General features: G+C 43.1%; 1 protein-coding gene across 1 annotated transcript in view; it reads right to left on the reverse strand.

The window, feature by feature from the left end:
- LOC119174286 (suppressor of white-apricot) overlaps nucleotides 1–17,487 on the reverse strand; it is a 70,632-nt gene that overhangs the window by 36,878 nt on the left and 16,267 nt on the right. Inside the window, exons 6-7 of the mRNA XM_037425125.2 lie at nucleotides 10,953–11,026; nucleotides 4,526–4,694 (exon numbers count right to left, since the gene is read on the reverse strand). Of these exons, the coding sequence (XP_037281022.2) occupies nucleotides 4,526–4,694; nucleotides 10,953–11,026 (243 nt within the window). The remainder of the gene's footprint in view (nucleotides 1–4,525; nucleotides 4,695–10,952; nucleotides 11,027–17,487) is intronic.

The following is a 17,487-nucleotide window of genomic DNA, read 5'->3' on the forward strand; positions in this document are numbered from 1 at the left end:
CTGCTTGGGCAAATCTGGAATGCCGATCAGACGCCTCTTTACTTCGACATGCCTGGCACCACAACTGTCGAGAAGAAGGGGGCGAAGCAAGTTCGCGTGCTGACATCGGTCCACGGTAAAACTACAGTGACGGCAATGCTCTGTTACACGTCAGATGGGCACAAGCTTCGCCCGTACCTCATATATAAATGGAAGACAATCCCGAAAAGAATCGTTTTTTCGAGTGGTGTGATCGTGCGGGCCAGCAAAAAAAAAATGGGTGCGCGTTGCAATCGATGTCTTACGTTTTTTTTTTTTTTCGCGGTGGAAATCGGGTGCGCGTTACAATCGAGGGCGCGGTAGAATCGAGTAAATACGGTAACTTCCAGCAATTTCGTCGGGACAAGAAGGGAGAGTGCAATTGCAGCGTGCGAGAAACTTTTGGAACTCTGCTCGTACTGAACTGATTCTAGAAACCTCGCTGCAGTAAATTTGTGAGGCAACAAGCATGTTTACTGGCTCCATGGCTACTTGAAAAAGTGTTGTAGGGCCCCTTTAAAAGAACATGTTACCCTCAAATCAATTCTTTATTTATTAACAAATTTTTTATTTTATTAAGCTGGTTATGACGGCTTATATTCTCCAAATATAATAAATTTTAAGACATTAAGTATCTTTGAGGTTATCAATCCCATCGTACCGAAACTACTCCTCAAGGTTGTTTCGACTTCCTTTACAAAAAAAAAAAAAAAAAGACTTTGCATAGAGCTCCTACTTCAAATCAAAAGAAAGAATGTGCAGGTTATTAGGTCATAATAAATGTTCCTTTATGTCATACATATTATTCAAATTCTATTCAAAATCATTCAATCAAAACTACCATTTGCTTCGAACTCGGTTCGAACCTAAAATTCATTATTCGCACAAGCCTATCCACTTTGTTTACTGCTTCTTGTAGCCGTTCTTCTATAGAGCCGTCACTGCCATCACATGTGCTGAGAATATTTATGCATTGGCTCCTATGAACTGCTGACAGGGCCCTGAGAATTTTTTGTTGTAACGGAAATTTCAGTGAAGCAGCGTACGTTGTAGTGGGGTTTGACTGTAAACCTTTATATGAGTGCTTTCACAGTTTACCACGCCTCCACTGTCATGAAATTACAGTTACAGGTAACATCCGAACTAATATGCCTATTCATTAATTTTGAACACTTGAACATTTCCAATAAATTAAATTCATATCAAAGCAAATTCGAATACTTAGTATCCGTTTGTATTTTCGAAGCACTTGAATCCTCACACAAGACTGGTACGAGGTCATTCTAACATGGCAGCTAATACAGAGTCACCCTGCCATGGCGGTTAACATACGACGGACTAGATTGCAGACAGTTCAGTTGCCAGACACGTGACGTAATACGGATCCCTCCGCAGCCAGCATTAACACGACAGGAGAGAATTCACGCTACAAGTGAGGATTTCAGCTTTGCTCCCTGAGGATCCCAACAGTGATTTGGGTTTTTGTCGTGTTACGAATTGGTCAGTGCAGACCGAAGTGGGAGTGGCTGACGTACCATATTTACACGCATAATCCTGGCACTTTTTTTGCCGCAAAACTGCTGCTAAGTTGGGGGGTGCGAAAATTACGTGGGGAAAACTTTTCACTTAAACGTACCGAGCGAAAAAGAAAACAAAGTGGCCGCAAATCGGGATTCTCACACCAGCAACTTACAGCAAGCTTTAAGAAGTACTAATTAGAACTTACCTCAACAATAAAAGCAGAGGTTCAACACAAGGCAAGATTTATTTGAGACACAAAGAGTGGAAGCAAATAGTTGAGAATTAAAATACTACTATATGCAAAGCTTGTGGCCGTTGCGGGCGTAGCGGTAGCGTTCGTCTCTCAACAGGAGCCCTCAAAAGGTAAGTGTACGACGTAGGTATTGGGCTGATGGTAGCGGTAGCGTTCGTCTCTCAACAGGAGCCCTCAAAAGGTAAGTGTAGGACGTAGGTATTGGGCTGATGGCTATTTAACAGAATCGCCCACAGTTTCCTTCTGAAGAAATAAAGTTTACCATTAATCCCAGTTTTAGGCACACGGCGGGCCCAACGCGTTTTGGTGGCTCTCAGCTGCGTCACCAGTAGTGAACACAAAACTCGTAGACTCCGAAGGGCCTACTGGCAGCCCTGTTGCCGTCGTTTAGTGCAAGGTCTATCACTTGCAACTTGAAGCAGCGGTGTAGCTTCAGTATCACCCCATAACGTGCCAAGATTACCGACACAGCATACAAAATACGCCGCAATGCGCACTGGCCCCTTCGGCTTGGATTGGATTGAATTAAACCTGCATGCAACAGTACGCTTGATGCTTAAGAGATGGTGCCAGATGGTGCGCGCTATCATCATCAGTGGCTGGAACGAGCAAACAACATTATTGCGGCAGTTTTCAGGGGTGCGATAATTACTCGAGGAAAAAAAGAAATCTTATTTTTCTTGGGCGAAGTGGGGGGTGCGAGAATTACGCGAGTGCGAGGACTACGCGAGTAAATACGGTATATGGTGACATAGTACGCAATTTGCCGGCTCGAGTCGCGATTTGGCTCTTTGTGTGATTACGACTTTATGTAGAGGGTCGTCTTGCCACAGCAGCAGTTATGTACATGGTTGTTCAACCATGGCGGATATATACAGTGTTGTCCCACCACAGCGGTGATGTATGGGGTCATCTTACCAGAGCGTTTACGTACAGTGTCATCCAACCACAGTGGTTATGTACAGTGTCACCTTACCATGGCAGTTATGTACGGGGTCGTCCTACCACGGAGGTTATGTACCGGCTCATCCTGTCACTGCAGTTATGTACAGGGTCATCCTACCAGAGCAGTTATCTACAGGGTCGTCTAACCACGGTGGTTAAGGGGGGACGTGGCAATGAAAATTATATTTGTTCTTCATGAAGCTAAAGAAATAAAATTTGGCATGCAGATGTCAATTGTTAAGCTGATATCATAACTGAAATCACTTTTGGGCTATCTAATATAACTTCTGAGTTACAACACTTGATAGACTCTGTCACCTAATCAGACACAAGTTTGTCAAAATTTTTGCATAAGGATATTTACAAGGGTCCAATTTGTGCTGTAATGCTATTGGTTTATACGGCAGTTATGTTTGGGGTCGTCCTACCACGACGGTTATGTACCAGCTCATCCTTCCACTGCAGTTATGTACAAGGTCATCCTACCAGAGCAGTTATCTACAGGGACGTCTAACCACGGTGGTTAAGGGGGGACGTGGCAACGAAAATTATCTCTGTTATTTATGAAACTAAAGGGATGAAATTTGGCATGCAGATGCCAATTGTTGTGCTGATATCATGACTGAAATCGCTTTTGAGCTATCTAACATAACTTGTGAGTTTCAAAACTTGATAGACTCTCATCGTCAACCCAAAATTAATTTGCTAATTAGACACAAGTTTGTCAAAATTTTTGCATAAGGATATTAACAAGGGTCCATTTTGTACCGTAATGCTACTGGTTTATTTTTAATATTTAGGTAAGCACACAACTTTTTTTCTGAAATGTCCTGGACATTGTCTTACTAACAACTTTTACAAAAAGCCAATTACAAAAGTCTGTACGATGTGCACACAAATATGGACAGCTTTAAGGCACTCATTGATGCCTCAGAATCCAAGTGCAGGAAACAAAATGGCTATAGCTGAATTTGTTGCGAAATGGCACTGGGATGACTGACAGGAACTACTCAAAAAATGAAACCTGTAAAAATAGAGAAAAAAAAATTGGAGCTAGAAGCTGATAAAATGGAACTCGAAAAGATTGATTGACATGTGGGGTAAAACCACCATATGATTATGGGAGACGCCGTAGTGGAGGGCTCCGGAAATTTCAACCCCCTGGGGTTCTTTAACGTGCTGGAACTCGAAAAGAAGCTGGCTTTATTTTTCATTGGAGAAATGCATCTTTGTGGCTATCTTGAGCTCCAATCTGTCCTCTCTATGATGGTGCCAATATGGTGGCACTTTGCCAAGAGAAAGCTGCAAATTTGCATTTTGCTATGCCTACTTTTCACATAGCTTATGACCACAGCTCACCAGTAAACTGCTTGTTTCTCAGCTTCTAATACTTATTTTGATCTAAAAGCACACTGTGATGTAAAACATGGTCTCAGGATTACAGAAAAAAATTAATTGAAAAACCGAACATTTTGACCAAATTTACAATTCCCATTGCCACGTACCCCATTAAATGCAGAAACATCCACATCTGAGGTGACCCACATCAAGCCCTCATAGAAGGTGATGTTTAAGGCACCACTAGAAAAATTATTACTGTGCTTGTCGGCATGACGATTGCGCATCCCGCAAAGAATACTTCTCTCTCAAAAAGAAAAAAAATGCTTTAGTTTTGCCGGCCTGAATACTGGTGAGGTGTTTACCGCAGATGTGGTCGACTGTATACAAGCAAGGTTTTAGTGTACAAGAGCACGCTGCATCGAAACAATTAAGGCAGCAGACACGCACCTGCACCATCCGTGTAGCCATGATTGGCCACTTCTGCGACATCCTGGGGAGCGCACGGTGAGCCACTCCCTGAAGGGCTGTCCAGCTGTGGCTTGAGGTTTCTGATGAGCTGTGAGTATGCGTTCTCCTCGCCTTCCTTAGAGAGAAACACCTTGGAAACGGCGGCTGGCTGCACACGAGACAAACACAGAAAAAAGAGAGATAACATACAAGCAGTGTTAGAGACACTTCAAACATTCCAAAATCAAAGAATTAAAATGCCCAAGCTAAAGGGCGGCAACTCTTGCTTCCTTTAGATAAGAAATTGCCTTGCAGCTAGCACATGCTTGCAAGATATCTTTCTAGAAAATTTCAGTATGAGGCTGTACATTCCGCAAATAATATTGGTATAAGACCTATCGAGGGGAAAGGACATATCTCTAAATGCATCGCAAACATTTCTTTTGTACATAACAGTTGCGACTTTCTTTTGAAACAAATTAGGAATTTATAATCTACCAACATACAGCTTGTAGAGATATTTTCAGGTTTAGCAAACATATAGTAGAACAGAGCACGCACACCCGTAGTTTTCCTAGCTATTAGTTTGGCATAAGCTATGTAGGTATATTATTAATTTAGCTACTAAAAAAGGCTTCCAACTAATTAAATTTAACAAAAGCTTGTATCTCAGCTGGAGTAACATACGCACAATACTATTTTAAAAGGAGAAATAATCAATTCACTGCCTCCCTTCAATTGGGACCTGGACCTGATCATGAGCTCAACGAAACATTCTAAAAAGCTGACAAAAAAAAAAAAAAAGATCCTGCAAGAGAGTCCCGTTTGTGTGAGCACAATGTCACCTGAACTCACGCAATGCCTCCTTGACGGTGTTTCGTTCGTGCAGGGTATTTCTCCTGGGGCAGGCAAACACAGCGTGATTTGAGATCTTGAAGATGCACAGGCATACACAACAGCACTCAAAAGCACAGAGCAGCAAAACAGACGAAAGAATGGATGAGAAGGTCACTCTTGTTAGTGCAATACACTTAAGAGTGGCGAGTTGGTTTGGCAGTATGACACACTCCTTTAATTAAGAACAACAAATATGCTAACAGAGGGACGAGACAACATAAGTACTTGCTTTGTTGTCTCTATCTGCATGCATGTTTGTTGCACTTTGCTGCCTCATTTGAAAGGCCCTGCAATGCCTTTTCAAGTAAGGGCCTTTTAAAGTAGTCATCCAATGGATTCACTAGGAAAGCTTATTGCCTCACAAATTCCCCACCCCAAAAATTTTTCTAAAAGAATCTGTCCAGCCAGAGCAGAGTTATTAAGATTTGACTTTGACCCATGCTGCAATTGCACTCTGCACTCTCTCTTTGCTAGTCCCAACCAAAGAACCGGTAATTAAGCAGAGAGAAATGGCACAGGAAAGAAAAGAAAATACGTCACGCGTGCCTCGTGACCTTGAGCGCTTTTTCTCTCTTTTTTTTTTCCCCTTCAAATATGTGGCTTTTCAGTGCAACCGTGCACGCATGCGTAAACAAGTCGCTGCCTTCTTCAGTGGCCAGAGTAAAGACTGAACACGCCATGCTGAGTCAACCAATGACCAATACGATGGCTGTGAAAAGAGAAAGCAATCCCTACCTGACTTTCAGAATTTATTGCGAATTCCGCGCAGCGTGCTGCGCTATATTATTTGGCTTGCACGCTCTCAGGTGCTTTGACTACTAATCGGTAGTATGTTGTGACCAAAAAGTGCTGCAGGGCCCCTTTAAAGGTGTCCCGCAAAACTTTTTTTTTTTTTTTTTTTTCAGCATAGTCACAACTCACTGCCGATTGGTAGACGAGGCTCCTGAGAAGATGAGAGTCCAACATCAGAGAGCAGGAAATGGCATGGAATTCGTAATTATTTCCTAAAGTCAGAGAGAAATCATTCCCTTTTTGTACAAATGATGCCATGTACACAAATGACGGTGCCATATGCTCAATTCACGGTCATTGGCCGATTTGAGCAGTGATAGCTGCATAGCTACCGAGGCCACTGCAGGAAGCTGCTTCGTGCCCATGCGTGTGGTCGCTTTTACACTGAAAATAAGCCACACGTTAGAAGAGAAATGTTGGTAAGGCCTTGACACGTGCACGGCGTAGCTTCTTTGATCAAGGTTCTCACGAAACTATTCCCTCCTTTCTTCACTTTCAGTGCACTCATTGGAATGAGAGAAAAGAGCAATTAGTACAGCGTGCAACAAATCTCCAACTCTACTCGTACTTGATATTAAAAAATTTTAGCATCAGTTAGATCATGAGACAATAAACCCCACTAATAAAGTGATTCGATGGTTACTTTTAAAAGTATAGCAAGTGAAGACTGTACTTCACAAACGTTTGCTCACAACTAGCACAAGCTATGAACAATACTGTTAGCTACTATGCCATGCTGAAATTGCAACAATAAGTACTAAACTGAAATCCACAACACAATAAACTTTACCACATGTTATTGTGAAATGAATCTGCAATGCCGAGTTTACCACCTATACAAATAAAATTAGAATCGCATGGTTACGTTTCTCAAGGTGCCACTGAAAAATAGCCATGGATGAATTTTTATGACTACAAAAATTTGCACTTCAAAAATGCGTCATCAAAGTTCTCATGAAATTAATTCAGTTTAAAAGATGATTCTTCGAATAAATTTACACCCTCGACTTAAATTTTTCAGACTAGATTGCACGTTTGGAGTTTTGCCATTCAATGTTTGAAAGTCACTACCATATTTACACAACAAGTCGACTCAAATGTAGGTCGACCCCTCTAGAACCACATTTCATAAAAAAAAAATTGTTTTTATGCATTGTGAAGCAACTGGTGCAGCAACATGGCTTCACGGCAGTTCTTGAAAGCTCTGCAGAAAAGCTAGCTTTGCAAAAATGTGTAAGTATCATTTTTGGAAAGACTTTACAACCAAAACAAGTTTTCGATTCTAGATCAAACCCCCTACGTCAGATTTCAATTTAAGACATATTGTGTAGACCTACAATAGTGTAAATATGGTATGTTGCATTTTCTGCTGGCTTGGACAAGTGTGGTTACTAGTGGCCCACTGCATAGCATCCACGACTGGCAGCGAGCAAAATCTTCCATTTTCGGAAGCCATACCTACTCTTCTTTGGCCAGCAATGCTTTAGGAGGACGCCAGTTTTTCTTTCCCAGTCAGCCTCATAATTGTAACTATTACACAAGTAGCCTTTTTTTTTTTTTCACCCTTGTTTTCCCAATCATCATTTTGCAAGTGGCTGTTTCAGTGAACAGTCGAGTATGTTTTCAAGACATTATGCACGTCAGATATTCCATGCCACTGCGGTCGCTCAGTGACTTCAACACTTGGCTGCTGAGCTGAAACTTGCAGGTTCGATCCCGGCCATGAGGGCGATGATCTGCTGGAGGCTTCCTAGCTGTGAGATGTCCGTACAAATTAATCTAGAACTCCTGCTCTCCAGGACCGCGTCGTTAAATCCCACGAACCGACCAACCGAAACGTTGTGCACATCTTTTTTCTTTTTTTTTTTACTGGCTTTAAACTTTGTGCGTTTGTAGCCATAACGGACGCATGTGGCGATCACAGTATAATTTGCTTCACAGGAGATGCCACATATGGACTGTTTTCAGTGGTGACTTGTGTCAGTCATTGCATGCGTCAGTAACCCCGTAATGCCCGCAGGCAAAAAAAATTGTGAAAAAACAATCATTAGTTTTACTTTTTTGTAAAGTTCTTATTGTAAAAATTTGAGGCATGACTTAATTAGCACCAAATAAAAGGAATTAAAACTGTGAATGTTTATCTCAGCTAAACTCCACTATAACCATTTAAATATTCAATGGCTTTTCTTCCATAAATCTTTCAGCAGTCTATCTATTAGACTGTTTTAAGGCATTCAATTCAATGCATTGAACATGACACAGTAGGCCCTTCAAGGCAATGCTAACTCAATGCACCACCGTCAGTTTACACCGTATTTACTCGCGTAATGAACCCACTTTTTTTTTTACAGAAAAGTCGTAGCCAATTTGGGGGAGGGTTTATTACGTGGGAGAAAAAAAGTCACGGGAGTAATAAGAGTGAGAATTTGGCGTGACGGCTGTGCTTGTTTTGGCCAGTGAAATGCGCGACAAATCTTTTTTCATAGCCCAAAGCTTTTTTTGTTTTCTACCGTAATGGAAGCGCGCAGATCGACGCCCAAATGTCCTCTAGCCGCTCTGCTCCAATGCTCCAGCGCATGCTGTTTGTAAACAGCCTTGTAGTTACGTACCCGCCTGACGCACCCTGCGCAGCAGGTGTCCCAACTATGTTCACAACGACAAACTCGACAACAAAAACGCAGCGTTGAAAGGCTGCGCTTTGCATGGCTTCCGAGATGGCGGGGGCGCGGAATGTTTCTACCCTGCGCGCTCGCCATTTTAGAGGTAACGCACTTTGTTTTTTTTTTTTGTTTTTGTGCCAATATTTTTGTATAGCGCTAATAGCAAAGAGGTTCCTCCTGCGTTCAAGAGATGGCACTTCGCCCAAAAGGCATGACTTTCAAATTTTGATTGCATGGTTGCAAAACTATGTTTTGACATTTATTGCATTGTTATTTTGTTATATAATGGCTTAATTTAATATTGTTTTGATTGTCAATGACAGTGGCTATCATACTGAAATAAAATGAACAGATACACTAAAAATATACATCAAAAAATTTTTCCCCTTTTTTCAAACACCAAGGTGGGGGGGGGGGGGCAGTAGGTTCATTATGCGAGTGGGTTCTTTACGCGAGTGAATATGGAGGATGCATTAACCTATAAAGATAAAAAAGAATGCATATACCACCCACAAGCATAAACTAAATAGAACTGGTGTTGTATAATGGAACAGGGACAAAAATGAACCAAATGAGAGCTTATCGACGTGGTTTTACTGTAACGTGAAACGCACCATACTAACGCGAAGAAACCACCGCTGTTAAATAGACGAGAAATATGCCAAATTTTTCTCAAGAGCTTGTGCCATGTGATGAATAGATCAGGAAGCTGCAAGCTGTTGTGCGTTACGCAGACAAAGGTTCAGTTGCCATGTGATGATCACGTCATGCTCCACTGGGATTGGGCAGTTAATATCAGTCATCCATGGGGGGGGACACAGAAATACATGAGCAGAAATCCTTTTAAAAATTTATGGGGTAGAGAAAGCACACTTTTATCTGCATCGTCATTGTGGCATTTTAAAAATGTTCAGGTACAGTCCCTAATTAGCCCAGCTTTCAATCTTTCTCACAATTATTGTATGGTAAAATGCCTTGAAACACCTTGAATGTATTCAGATTTAAATAGGAGATTACGGGGGTAACGAAAATATAGCACTGCGTTGATTAATAAACATGGGAGAAAACACACAATGTACTGTATAAACTCTTATGGGCTGGACTTCTTAAAGGGGCCCTGAAACGCTTTTTTAAGTAACCACGAAATGAATTCACTGGAAAAGCTTATTGCCTCACGAATTCAACGCTGCAAGAAATTTAAGAATCCGTCCAGTGTGAGTGGAATTACAAAGGTTTGTCTCATGCTGTAATTGCATTCTCTCTTCTCTCGTCCCAACGAAAGCGCAGGAAGCAAAGCAGGGAAGGATGGCAGGGACACAGAAAAACGTCACACGAGCCTTGTGGCCTTGAGCATTTTTTTCTTTCTTTTTTTCCTTCGAATGCGCCGCTTTTCCGGTGTGATCGCACGCGCACGTGTGCACAAGACGTGGCCTTCCAATGCGATTTCCGTAACGAGCGAGCGCGCCATGTTCAAATCAGCCAATGGCTGATAAATGGCCGATTCACGTGCGATTTTTGGTCATATTCCGCCATTCGTCGGGAGAAGAGAAAGGAATATTTAGCTAACTTTCATAATTTATTGTGAATTCCAGGCCGCATGCTGTGCTATAATATATGGCTCGCGTGTTGTCAGGAGCCTCTACTACCGATCGGCAGAGTTTTCTGACCATGCTCAAAAAGGGTTGCAGGACCCCTTTAAAAAAAGTTCGGCCCGCAGAGAAATTAATCAGACTTTCTTTGCACAGCTCCACACACATCTAAGACAGGTTACAAGTCCATTTACCATCAAGCAATGGCTACTTCTTGTGTGGCACTAAGTTTTAAAAAACATAACCAGCAAAAACCTAACAATGCTAACATAAACCAAATTTTTTCTGTCATTCTTCATTAAAACAGACTGTGGTGATTAATGGAAGATAAAGCACAAGTGCAGCGCAAGTGAGGAAACAGTGACCTGCTTTTCCTCTGCAATATGAAAAGTTCTGGAGCAAGAAAAACCGACAAAGCAGACACAATTATGCCATCACTCCATTGTAAAAGGAGAAAAAAAAGGGATAGTCAAGAACAGAGGAGCTCACCACAGCTGGCGCTGATGCGGCAAACAAGCTTGGATGGAGATAGTGGTCATCATCATCATCGGAGTCCTCGTTGCCTGCAGCAAGCGCAAGTGACAGTTGAATAGACAAACAGCCAAAGCACACAGGTAATGCCCCCAATACTGTCGCGATACCAATGGGGCAATCTTATATGATCAGTCAGGCATTTCTAAACACTCTAATAAAAAGATATACGGCCCTTATGCGAAACATTTAACTGCGACAGCGATGAAACTCTTCATGCCATCAGCCACGGCCAACCTTTTTAAAATTACTCTCAGTTTGCAAACTAGCTTCGAGAAGCAGCCAGGTTTTGTCGCTGTTGCGAAAAGTAGTGCTGGCATAGCGTGGAGATCACTTGAGATGCAGTATGAAGGGTGACGCTTGCCTCAGAAGTGATGCTACTGGCTTAGGTTGTTCTGGAGCAAGTTTTGGTAGGATTATGCGAGTATTCAAATGCTTTGAATATTCTAGCAAATAGTAGAGTATTTAAATTTGCTTTGATACAAATTTAAATTAGTGAAAATTTCTATGTACTTACAATGAACAAATAAACGTATTAGTCCGCCTATAACCCCCTGTAAAGGTGGTTTCACTGCAGTGTGGAAACGTTAGGCCGTAAAAGCACCCACCCAAAGAAAATCCGCTCTGCCACGAACCTCCACTTCTAATTTGAAGGGGCTCAGCAACACTTTTTGAGCATGGTCAGAAAACGCTGCCAATCGGTACTTGAGGCTACCGAGAACACGCGATCCACCAAATATTATAACGCAGCACCGCGGCCTGCCATTCACAATAAATTCTCCAAGTCAGCTAAAAATTGCTCTGTTCTCCCGGCAAATGATGCCACAAGCTTAGAAATTGCTCGTCACAGCCATTGGCTGATTTGAGCATGGCATGCTTGATCGTTACTCAAGCTGCCGCAGAAAGCCACGACTTGCCCGCGCGCGTAATCGAACTGAAAAGTTGTGTATTCGAAGCAAAAAAAAAAAAAAAAAGCAAGAGAGAATCCTGAGGCGCATGACGCATTTTGTTTCCTCGTGCCATCCCTCCCTGCTTAACTTCCAGAGCTTTCATCTGGACGAGAAGAAAGAATGCAAAGGAAGCGTGCGACAAACCCTTGCAACTCCGCTCGTACTTTTGAGGCTGTGAATTTGTGAGGCAATAAGCTTCTTTAGTGGATCCATTCCATGGTTACTTGAAGAAGTGTTCCAGCCCCCCCCCCCCCCTTCCCTTTAAGCTAAAATATCAATATCGTTTCAGCTTTAAGTAATTGCTCTCGGGCTGATTTTCTCACGTCAACTTAGCATCGTAGTTTTCTGACCATTTAGGTGGCGAAAGGAGCAAACTTCCAATGAGTTTTGTCGTTTTCACTTCCTTTAAGGCACAGTGTGAACAGGCCTTCTCACAGACAAGCCGTGTTACGCCGTTCGTGTGCAGCAGTCAATCGTGTGTTTGTACCATCTGCGGTGGCTGAGCAAACCATTCTTAACATTGAATCACAGCGTATTTTATATAATGCAGTCCCTTCGAAGTAACTTTCAAATTCGTATCATCGTGAAATTCGCATCAACCGTAATTTTATCCTCAAGATTCTACTGTACTTTCGTACTTGCCCATGATCCATCCCATTGACGCGACTGCACTTGTGTTCACAGCGATTGTGGTAGTGTGTAATTGCGCTTGGGCTAGCAGTGCCTGGCTGCACTTGCGTACTTATAACACCGTGGTTGTAATTCACGATAGCGAGGCTATACTCGGCGACAACTTTTCTTGACAGCACTGTGGAAGCTATAAAACCAAAGCGCACGCCTGCTGCTATGCCAAAAAATAGTGCTTTGGTTTTCTGATAACTTTTTCACGTCCCTTGCTGTAATACAGTCGAACCCCACTACAACAAAACTCACGGGGTACGGAGAAAGTTGAAGCGAAAATTACGTTGTAGTGAAATACAAAAAATACAGCCGATCTGAGCTAGAAAAACAAAGAAACGTTTATTCTCAAAATTCAGAAAGTGTCCGCTGCTTTTCATTCTTTCCCAGCAGCGTCACGACGTGATTCTCACCCATACATAGTGAGACCATGCTGAAAAGCATGCAGAAACAACGCCTAAGACTGCCTTCATGAACGAACCAAACAGTTGCATTAACACGTTAACAACAGCAGCTGTCCGCCCTCAACGTGTATCCGACAACGCCGAGATGGAGGCAGGGTATCGTGGAGCGGCAACTTCTATGTCGTTCTTATCATCTATCACTCGCAGCTAGCTGATTTTGTTGATAATGCGGACGAACAGCCGCACTGATTAGTTACCATACTGGCAAAGCGTGAACATAATGAGAAGCATCGGAAAAGGCATTGTTCCGCGGTTGCACCGAGCAGCAGCGTGAAGGAAACCATGAACTAAGCGATGAGCTTCAGTTTCGGATCATCTGCGGCCCAAAAGCAAGCAAGTGGCTTGCTTTTACTGCAAGCCAGTGGCAAAAAAAGCAAGCCAGTGGCAAAACCAGCGAAGTCTCATCGCCATCGCTATCGAGCAATGACTGCGCCCACGCTTGCTCAACAGCGGCGGTTTCTGGTGGTGCCAACGCGTGTTTTAGACTTCGTTGATGCATTTTCAGGCTCTGAAAGTGCATCGAAATGTTAAAGATTGGGTTTAGTGCATAGCAATAAGTATCTGAACCTGGAATTGCATCGTGAAATTTCGTTGAAACGGGACGACATAAGAAAAAGTGTTCGTTGTGGCGACAATATTTATGCATTGAATCCTACGGACTGCTGAGGGGGAATCATGAATTTTTCGTTGAAGCGGCGTTCGTTGTAGTGGAGTTCGACTGTAAATGCTGCTTTATTCATTATCAGACTGAGACAGCTGCAGGAAGTTGTGCATAAAATACCGTTATTGTTCGCCTGGAAAAAATTCTTGCCTTTTCTTTCCATTTCTTAGACAGCACCACCTTTTGAGTTACCCCGTTTTCCAAAGAGACATGGTGTTCGTGACGTCAGTGTGGGTCGCAGACTCTGTTTAGTTTTCGAAAAAAAAAAAAAAAAATGTCCTCGTAATACAATACTAAAATGTACACTAAGCAATTAAAATGTTTGTCCCATCCATAATTTTCTTGCATATGATTTTCTAAGCCTGTTAACGCTGCCAGCGAGCGAAACCAAAATCAGCAGCAAGCTGCGGCACTAATTGCAAAGCAACACAAATGTGTGGAAGCCCCACCTCATTCGCTCGAATGTCGATAAAATTTGTCGCAGAGTATAGTGACAATGAGCAGTAGCTTCGCTTCGAGCGTAGCATCAAAAAACAGGGTAGAAGTTCAAGCAGAACGATTCCGCCGCGACCCGCAAGCTCATCAAACCTGCCGGCAGCATAATGGTTGATGGACTACAGTCAATCCCGAATATATCAAACTGGGATATATAAAATTATTTGTTATATAGAACAGTTGAAAAATCCCCTTAAATTTCCCATGCAAAAGAATAGGACCGGTGCACCTGTATATCGAACTCCCGCACAGCAGGACATCCGCTATATTGAACGCTGCACCACGCTGCAAATATTGATTCATTTTAGGCGACGTTCTAGGAAGTTCCGATCCTTTTTCGCACGCAGGCGACGAAAAAACAGTGTCATTTCATCGCGCTGATCTGGTTTGTTGCACGGCACTTGCGCATAGATCGGTACGTTTGATGCGTGATCTGCAGTTTTTTACCGCGCGGCCATAGTGTCTTCCAAAAGACCGATTGCCGATGGCACTGAAAGAGAATGCGAAGTGACTCGGTGATCTCAGTGCAATGTTCGCATGCGGTTCTCATTTCCTTCCTTGTTTGTCAACGCACAATGGCAGGCAAGCCTGAAAAGCATGGCCCTCGTGATGTGCAAATTTGTGACGTATTCTTTACGAGTTTTCTGGTTCAGAACACATGAATCGGAGGCTACGCTTCTTTTTTTTATTGTTTTGCATCAAAGCCGCTAAAAGCAGCGGCTGTCAGCTACAAAGCCACAGTGACATCGATATTGCCAACATGTTGACAATGAGAACTCCGGCGAACTCGGCGTTGCATCTTTTGCGCTTTGTGGCCTTCTCGCCTCGTTCTTGATAAATCCTCATTTGAGAGTTAAACTGAACGTTGACCCGCACGTAGCGATAAAAATTATGACTGGCGCTTGGAGCCACGACAAGTAAAACACTGTCGTAAATGTTCCTTTGGGCCAGGTGATGACTTCGGGTGCGTCAAGGCTACTGACAATGGCGTACGATGCCTCAGTGAATTCTGCGACTTGTCAGCGTTTCCGGGCACCATCTCAGAACTTCATCAGTACAGATGATGATGTTTCTGACTGCATCGATTCTGGTGTTCTGCGTCAATCAACGTTGTGGCTGAAGGAGTTAGGTTCGCTTATTTGAAGGGCTTCAATGATATTAAGGATGACTGGAACTTGACGGCGTGCAAGAAGCAAGACAAGTTTACGAACTAAATAAAGAGGGGTAACCTGCAGCTCGCACCTTGTTTTTGAGCGAATCGTTATGTCAGCTCTTGTAACTATTTCTGAGGCCTCAAATTCTTCAATTTACGCCTTGAATATGCATATAATTTGTATTTCGAATCCTCAATATATCGAACTATTTCGCAATCCCCTTCGAGTTGGATATATCCGGGATCGACTGTACCTGTCCTCAAAGATTTTCAATGGCGAAAAATTTACCGGGATGTGCGCGTGGTGGCAGAAGGCGTGCATCTTTAATGATGGCACCGATCTTGTGATGCGGCCACACAGTTGTGGCAACGAGAAATTGTAGAGTTGCTAAGGAACTTTCATGACAATCCTACGGAAGCTCCTTTTTCTTATGTGAGTACTGGTGAGCTTGAATATACCGAGAAAAACTATTTGTTGTGGCGAGACATTTTTCTGATTGTTTTCATTGGCCGCCTGACACGGAATCGAAAATTATTCGTTGCTGCAGAAATTTCGTTGCAGCAGTATTCGCTATAGCGAGATTGGACAGCACATTTTATTTGTGTAATTAAATCTCAGCTCAGACTCTGTCTTTGAACCACAACTACCGTATTTACTCGATTCTACCGCGCCCTTGATTGTAACGCGCACCCGGTTTCCATGACAAAAAAAAGAAAAGAAAAATAAGACATCGATTGCAATGCGCACCCATTTTTCTCGTTGGCCCGCACGATCACACCACTCGAAAAAACGACTCCTTTCGAGAGCGCCTTCCATTTAAATATGTGGTACGGCGGAAGCTTGTGCCCATCTGACATGTAACAGAGCATTGCCGTCACTGTAGTTTTACCGTGGATCGATGTCAGCAGGCGAACTTGCTTCGCCCCCTTCTTCTCGATGGTTGTGATGCCAGGCATGTCGCAGTAAAGAGGCGTCTGATCGGCATTACCGATTTGCCCAAGCAGGTAGCCGTTGTTGTGCCGCAAGTTTAGGACGAACCTCTGAAAACTGTGAAGCTTTTCATCGTACTCTTCCAGAAACTTTTCGCATATGCCCGTTCGCTTTCAGAGGGAAAAGCCTTTCCTCTTTATAAAGTTAGTTAGCCAGAACCTGCTCGCTTTCAACTGGCTCCGCATTAGCCCTTTTTCTAAGGCTAACTGCACAGCCCGCACTTGGAGCAGTTCTGTCGTCACGGGCCACTCACTGCTCAAGCAGATACTCGCTGAGCAGCTCTTCAATTTGCGGAAACCGACCCTGTTGTGGTCCACTGAAGCCTTTGCGTGAAGCTTTGCTGTCGACAATCTCACAGAACACCTACACAATCTTCTGCTTTTGTTTCCGCCAGTCCCGCACGCACGTTTCCGGACCTCCAAACGACCGCGATGCGGCCCGATTTCCGTCCGTTTCTGCACATGCGATGACTTTTCTTTTAAAAGCGGCATCGTGGTGCACTCAAGTTTTTGGAGTCGGCCCTTCCATGCCGTCGATGCTAATGCACTACAAGATGACGAACTCCTCAGTACACGTACGAAGTGCCGCACATGGGAAACACATAGGCAGAAATGGCCGCAGCGCCATGCCGACGCACGTAGGGGGCGGCCATTTTGAAAATGCCGATGGCAATGGAATGACCGTATTCATTTATTTTCGTACTCGATTCTAACGCGCATGCGATTTATGAACTCACTTAACCAGAGAAAAGGTGCGCGTTAGATTCGAGTAATTATGGTAACGTTCGCCGTTCGCGGTGCACTAAAAAGACCAATTCTAAATTGTCTGCGCTTTCGTGGCATGTTTCAGGGGGCTGATAAGTCAGACTTTTGAACTTGCCCGATCATTGCTTCCCCATTAAGAGGGGGACGTGGCAATGGGAATTGTAAATTTGGTCAAAATGTTCAGTTTTTCAATTAATTTTTTTCTGTAATCCTGAGAGCATGTTTTACATCATAGTGTGATTTTAGATCAAAATAAGTATTAGAAGCTGAGAAACAAGCAGTTTACTGGTGAGCTGTGGTCATAAGCTATGTGAAAAGTAGGCATAGCAAAATGCAA

Source organism: Rhipicephalus microplus, chromosome 5 (assembly GCF_043290135.1).
Source record: "Rhipicephalus microplus isolate Deutch F79 chromosome 5, USDA_Rmic, whole genome shotgun sequence".
NCBI lineage: Eukaryota > Metazoa > Arthropoda > Arachnida > Ixodida > Ixodidae > Rhipicephalus > Rhipicephalus microplus.